The following is a 6,364-nucleotide window of genomic DNA, read 5'->3' as shown; positions in this document are numbered from 1 at the left end:
TCAGGTGAGACCCAAATGGGTAGGGTCACAAGGACAAACGGAGAGATGCAGATACAGCGAAGAGGCTTCAGCGGAGAGAAGAGATCATCAGATGTTCTGCCGGGGGCTTACAGACCCGTGTCTCAGAGTCCTTGTAGTCACGGGGCTACATGGGCACATAGGGTGGGGGGTGTCCCAGCTAGGGGTTCAGATGCGGTGTTTAAAAGCATTACAATTGCTCTCTCAGGCTCCTGTGGATTCCCAAATCGGGACTGCACTGGGTGCTGGGCAGCGCCCGCGCTCCAAAGCCCCGCCTGGGGCGCCTCAGGAGGCTTCAGAGCCGCTCCTGGGCTGCTGGTGCTCACACACGCCGCGGAGACACGTGCCTGCTGCACGCTGGGTAAATACAGACCCGGAGCCGAGCCGACCCTAATTTAGACGCCCGAGAAGCTGCTGCGCGCATGCACACGTGTGTCCCCCACCCCCACCCCCACCCCGGCTCGCTGGCACTCTTGTCCCCTCCCCCTCCGTCGCGTGCCGGGTCTAGCGTGAGAGGGACTAAAGGAGGTGGCTGTAACCCTCAGCTTCCCATGGAAGGATCCGTGAAGGGGACAACTCCGCGCCCTCACCTAGAACTCTCCCCTCCTCATCCTATGCCTCCTGGATTTCTCCTAGCACCCAAATCAGTCTCCACCTAAGGGGCGCTGATGGGAGGGACTAAACATAGGGGCAGGGCTTGGAGACCAGCTCATTAGCATAGCATCTAAGGTAGAGCCTGGGTAGGGGTTTGGAAAAGGGGCAACTCAGCGTCGCCGATCTCCGCGGGGGATGACGCGGGAGCGCGCAGCCGCCCCCGGAGGGCTCTCCGCGCTCCCGCGAGCCTCCGTGTAGACCCCGGAGGTCGCTCGCTCCTGCCGGCTCGCCGTCACTAAGGCCCGGAGCCTAGCGCACGCTCACCCTCCCGCCCCCCGCCGCCTCTGCTGCCGCCCCCTCCTTGGAAACCAAGTTACCAACGTTAAGCCAATCCCCGAGCGCAACTCTGCCTCCCCCACACCCCACCCGCCGCGCCGCGCCGTCCTCTAGCCCAGCTCCTCGCTCGCTTCGCTCGCCTCCTGCGCTTCCCCCGCGGCGGCGATGCCAGGGCCCTGGCCAGGGCTGCGCAGGGCGCTTCTCGGCCTCTGGGCTGCCCTGAGCCTGGGGCTCCTCCGTCTCTCAGGTAAGAGCTGATCCCCGACCCGGGGGGGCGGGGGGCGGTGGACAGGGCGGAGGGCGGAGTTCCCGGACCTGAGAAGCGGCCGCGCGCCCCTCCCGGCTCCGCCCTGCTCTTCGCTCCCACTCTTCTGCCTGAGGTCTACCATCTCCCCACCCCTCCTCCTAGCACGCACCTGAGACCCCGCTCCCCGAGTGCCTAAGTCTCTGTGCTGCCTCTCCGACTCCCAGAGATCCCGAATGCTCTTCCTCACCTCACCCAAGCTCGAATCCGGAGCCCTCGGGTCTCTCCTGCCCCTTCCCGGGTTACCTCCTTGGGGCTTTGCTGGGCACCGTGGTCCACAGGCTGTCATCCTCCGCACTTGCGGTCCACGAGGACCCAAGCTGTCCAACTACTATGGTGACTCAGAGGCGCTGTCCCCGTACCCCCCGGAGTCCTGGCAATGGGACCCCTGGACTATCCTTCCCCGCTGTCCCTTGCATGTGCCGCGCCCTGAGGCTTCTTCCCATGTTGTTCATCAGGATTTGGGGGCCTCCCTTATCCTTGGCTGGGCCTTAACGCTCCTTTGCCCTCGCCCCAAACTCAGTCTTCCTCCCCAAGCGATGTGCCAGGACTCTTGAGAATCCATTCGTTCCTCTTCCCCCCACCCCACCCGGGTGGGTTTCTCCCCCCCACAGCGTTGCAGTGTGCCAACGACCCTCTTCCCCTCCCCCATTATTTGCCACCGTTTTACCGGAGCCCTGGAGACCAGCGCTTTCCGCCCCCATGTCCCAGAGGCAACCTGGAGGTTCGGACCCTGGAGGGGGTCTCTGAATCTGAGGTCTGGGCTGGAGCGGGACTCCTCGGCTCAGTCCTGACTTTGGCCTCTGCGCCTTTACCTGGGATCCCTGATTCCGGTAGGGGCGCTCAGATTTCGGAGAGGGGCGCCCCCTAGGCTGAGCCCCGTATTTCTTCGCGCAGCGGTCGCGCAGGAGCCCTTCTGGGCTGACCTGCAGCCCCGAGTGGCGCTTGTGGAGCGCGGGGGGTCGCTGTGGCTGAATTGCAGCACGAACTGCCCACGGCCGGAGCGCGGTGGCTTGGAGACCTCGCTGCGCAGGAATGGGACCCAGAGGGGTTTGCGTTGGCTGGCACGGCAGCTAGTGGACATCCGCGAGCCCGAGACCCAGCCTGTCTGCTTCTTCCGATGCGCGCGGCGCACTTTGCAGGCGCGAGGGCTCATCCGTACCTTCCGTGAGTTCTCCACCACGCTCAGCCTCTGTTCCCTCCTTCCAGGCTCCTCCTCCTGGGTACCACTCTCCCCCACCCCCACCCCGCCGGCGCCACGAAGGCCCTCCCTCCAGGTCCCCGCCCCACTTACCCCCCCTCCCCACTTGGGCCGCTAAGTTCAAGGCACATTTCAGAGCTTCGGTTCCTCTGCAGATCGACCGGATCGCGTAGAGCTGGTGCCGTTGCCCCTGTGGCAGCCGGCGGGCGAGAACTTCACCCTGAGCTGTAGGGTTCCGGGTGCGGGACCCCGTGGGAGCCTCACGCTGACCCTGCTGCGGGGCTCCCAGGAGCTGATCCGCCGGAGTTTCAAGGGGGAACCACCCCGAGCGCGGGGCGCGGTGCTTGCTGCCACGGTGCTGGCGCGGAGGGAGGACCACGAGGCCAATTTCTCCTGCCGCGCGGAGCTGGACCTTCGGCCACACGGGCTGGGACTGTTTCAAAACAGCTCGGCCCCTAGACAGCTCCGGATCTTTGGTGAGTGGGTGTAGGGAGGGGGAGACCCAGTGCGGTCATACAGACAGAGACTTGAATTCTAATCTTGACTTCTATAGCTGAAAGTCTCTGCCTGGAGGATGATCGTGATGGTTAAGTAATAGTGCATGCAAACGCTTAGTGCTCATCGGGTGCCCAATGACATGTAAAGTTCAGCCTCTTCTGTTCCCCGCCCCCACCCCAGTCCTGTCTCCCGAGCCCCCGCGCCTGTCCGCTCCCCGGCTCTTGGAAGTGGGCTTGGAAGAGCCAGTGAGCTGCGCCTTCGACAGACTTTTCCCAGCCTCGGAGGCCCAGGTCTACTTGGCTCTGGGAGACAAGACCCTGCGTCCTGAAGTCACGCGCGAGGGGGACGCGCTCACGGCCACTGCCACAGTTACAGCGAGCGCAGAGGAAGAGGGCACCAGGCAGCTGGTCTGCAACGTGATCTTGGGAGGCGAAAGCCGTGAGACCCGGGAGAACGTGACTGTCTACAGTAAGAGGGTGGGGAGAGGGAGGGGCGGGAACCTCTACGGTTCGGGGCGGGGTCAGAGGAACGCGCAGGCGGGGCGTGAGGATAACGGGCGGGCCCTCCATAGAATTGCAGAGCAGACAGGGTCCCAGAGCCTCGAAGGGGCGGGGCATATGGGGGCGGAGCCTATGCGTCTCAAGTGGCTGGCCTGGGTTTGGTTGTTGAGCTGCCAGGATTTTGACTGTAGGGGGTTGGCGTTGAAGGGTAGGAGGGACTTGGTCGGTGGACTCCATGCTTCTGCCTGGGCTCCAGTTTTCCAGGCGCCCCTCCTAACCCTGAGCGAGCAACTAGCCCCCGAGGGGACGACGGTGACAGTTACCTGCACCGCTGGGACCCGAGCCTTGGTCACACTGGATGGAATTCAAGCCGTGACCCCGGGGCAGCCTGCCCAGTTCCAGCTAAACGCCACCGAGAATGACGACAAGCGCACCTTCTTCTGCGAGGCCACCCTCGAGGTGGACGGGGAGACCTTGAGCAAGAACGGGAGCGCAGAGCTCCGAGTCCTCTGTGAGCTGAACTTTATCCCCGCGGCTTCGCCCACCCGAACACATTTCCCAGAACCTGCCGAGTTCCCAGCCATAGCATGGAGGCAGGAACTTTCTTCAGGGTTCACGCCTAGCTCTGTTTCCCCTTCTGCTCGCAGATGCACCCCGGTTGGACGATTCGGACTGCCCCAGGAGCTGGACGTGGCTGGAAGGCCCGGAGCAGACGTTGCACTGCGAGGCCCGCGGAAACCCCGCGCCCTCGGTGCACTGCGCCCGGCCAGACAGCGGGGCGGTGCTGGCGCTTGGCCGGCTAGGTCCTGTCACTCGAGCACTCGCCGGCACCTACCGCTGCACGGCGGCCAATGCCCAGGGCGAGGCGGTCAAGGACGTGATGCTGACAGTGGAGTGTGAGTGGGCGTGCGCCTGGTGCATGCCAGCCTTGTTCTCAGGTCTAGCGGGTGTCCGTTCTACCAGGGAAGAGTTGGAACAAGATCTGAGACGGGTCGCTTGGGCTAAGGCTGATTGGGGTTAAGAGATAGACAGAGGGGACAGGGTGTGCCCATAGGGGTCTGGGTCATAGATTTAGGCGGATGGTTGGAGACAGACGCTGGAGAAGGCAAGGAATGGGTCCAGTGGGTGCTTTGTGGGACATGGGTTGATAGTGCAGCCTCCCTTTGGCTTCGTGTCCCTCTACGAAACACAGCCTGTCCCCTCCCTTCTCTGAGGCCTTGGGAAGGAGAAAGAAGGACATCATGCCAGTTCCCAACCCCGAACACGGACTGTTTCCGCCTCCGCCCTGCAGACGCACCAGCGTTGGACGTCGTGGGCTGCCCGGAACGCATTACGTGGCTGGAGGGAGCGGAGGCCTCGCTAAGCTGTGTGGCCCATGGGGTCCCGCCGCCCACTGTGATCTGTGTGCGCTCCGATGAGAAGGAAGAGGTCTTTGAGGGGCTGCTGCGCGTGGCCCGGGAGCACGCAGGCACTTACCGCTGTGAAGCCGCCAACGTGCGAGGCTCAGCGGCGAAAACAGTGACAATCACGGTGGAATGTGAGTGGGGGCGCGACGGGGCGCGACGGGCTTTGTCAGGACAACCCGGGCCTGACTCGCTGCCCCTGTGTCACCGCTGACCCCCAGATGGCCCCAGATTTGAGGAGCTGAGCTGCCCCAGCAATTGGACATGGGTGGAAGGGTCTGGGCAGCCGTTTTCCTGTGAGGTCGATGGGAAGCCAGAGCCAAGTTTGGAGTGCGTCGGCTCCGGGGGCGCCAGTGAGGGACTGATGCTGCCGCTGGTATCCCCCGCGCCCACTCCAAGAGCCCCCCGGACCCCTAGTGCCCTGGCACCGGGCATCTACATCTGCAACGCCACCAACCCGCACGGCTCCGTGGTCAAGACGGTCGTCGTGAGCGCTGAGTGTGAGCGGAGCCCAGGAGGGCGGCGGGTAGAGGGTGGAGGGGCGTCCGGACTCGACCCCAGCACCACCCATCCCCTGCTACTTTGCAGCGCCACCGGAGATGGACGAATCCACCTGCCCGAGTAACCAGACTTGGTTGGAAGGGGCCCAGGTGGTCGCGCTTGACTGTGTTTCCCGGGGCCTCCCCTCTCCACTGGTGCGGTGCTCCAAGGAGGGCACGCCCCGGCCCCGCCCGGAGGGACAGCGCGTTTCCCGAAATGACGCGGGCACCTACCTCTGCGTGGCCACCAACGCGCACGGCACGGACGCCCGGACTGTCACTGTGGGCGTGGAATGTAAGTATGGGCCGCAGTGCCAGGGAGCGGGCCAGACGCCCCAGAAAAGTGAATCTCCGTGGTGAAGGACCCCAAGGGGTGCAAGGGGCATCTCCGCTGGGCTTTTCTCTGGGCAAGGATTCACCACCTAAACCGTGGATGATGAAAATCTCCAGGGAACAGGGACCCCCAACCAAACCTATTGCCTTCTAGTCGATTCCAAGTCAGCAACCCTATAGGACTGGGTCCAACATAAGCAAAAGAGCCTGGTCCCCTTAAATCCTGGGCTAGGACACGGACGCAGGTCCCTATCTCCCAATCGGTGGAAAACATCTTGCTTCCGGTCGGTGGGAATTCTAGTCCCCACTACAGTCCGGCTCCAGCCGGTTTATTGGGGAAAGAGAACCCTCGCTCCGCCATCACCCGGCGGGGGAAGGGGTTCTAGTTGGCTGGCGATGGGCGGAAGAAGGGTGCTTGGCCTGCGGCTGAGCCTCTTTCCAGCGCCCTGTTCTCTGCAGACCGGCCGGTGGTGGCTGAGCTGGCAGCCTCACCCTCCGGAGGAGTGCGGCCTGGCGGGAACTTCACGCTGACCTGCCGCGCCGAGGCGTGGCCTCCAGCCCAGATCAGCTGGCGCGCGCCCCCGGGGGCCTCCAACATCGGTCTGTCCAGCAACAATAGCACGCTGAGCGTGGCGGGT

The 6,364-nt window shown here is 64.1% G+C and overlaps 1 protein-coding gene across 1 annotated transcript in view; it reads left to right on the top strand.

The window, feature by feature from the left end:
• The first annotated feature begins 1,102 nt into the window (after positions 1 to 1,102).
• The window catches only part of ICAM5 (intercellular adhesion molecule 5), a 5,988-nt gene continuing 726 nt past the window's right edge, over positions 1,103 to 6,364 (top strand). The window contains exons 1-10 of the mRNA XM_045290292.1: positions 1,103 to 1,195; positions 2,150 to 2,419; positions 2,609 to 2,929; positions 3,132 to 3,419; positions 3,708 to 3,962; positions 4,099 to 4,347; positions 4,743 to 4,988; positions 5,076 to 5,354; positions 5,443 to 5,688; positions 6,186 to 6,358. Coding sequence (XP_045146227.1) covers positions 1,114 to 1,195; positions 2,150 to 2,419; positions 2,609 to 2,929; positions 3,132 to 3,419; positions 3,708 to 3,962; positions 4,099 to 4,347; positions 4,743 to 4,988; positions 5,076 to 5,354; positions 5,443 to 5,688; positions 6,186 to 6,358 — 2,409 coding nt within the window. The 5' untranslated portion in view covers positions 1,103 to 1,113. The remainder of the gene's footprint in view (positions 1,196 to 2,149; positions 2,420 to 2,608; positions 2,930 to 3,131; positions 3,420 to 3,707; positions 3,963 to 4,098; positions 4,348 to 4,742; positions 4,989 to 5,075; positions 5,355 to 5,442; positions 5,689 to 6,185; positions 6,359 to 6,364) is intronic.

This window comes from Echinops telfairi, unplaced genomic scaffold, assembly GCF_000313985.2.
Source record: "Echinops telfairi isolate 266 unplaced genomic scaffold, ASM31398v2 ScPeMD7_36;HRSCAF=134, whole genome shotgun sequence".
In the NCBI taxonomy this organism is placed as follows: domain Eukaryota; kingdom Metazoa; phylum Chordata; class Mammalia; order Afrosoricida; family Tenrecidae; genus Echinops; species Echinops telfairi.
This window is presented reverse-complemented; position numbering and strand designations above follow the sequence as displayed.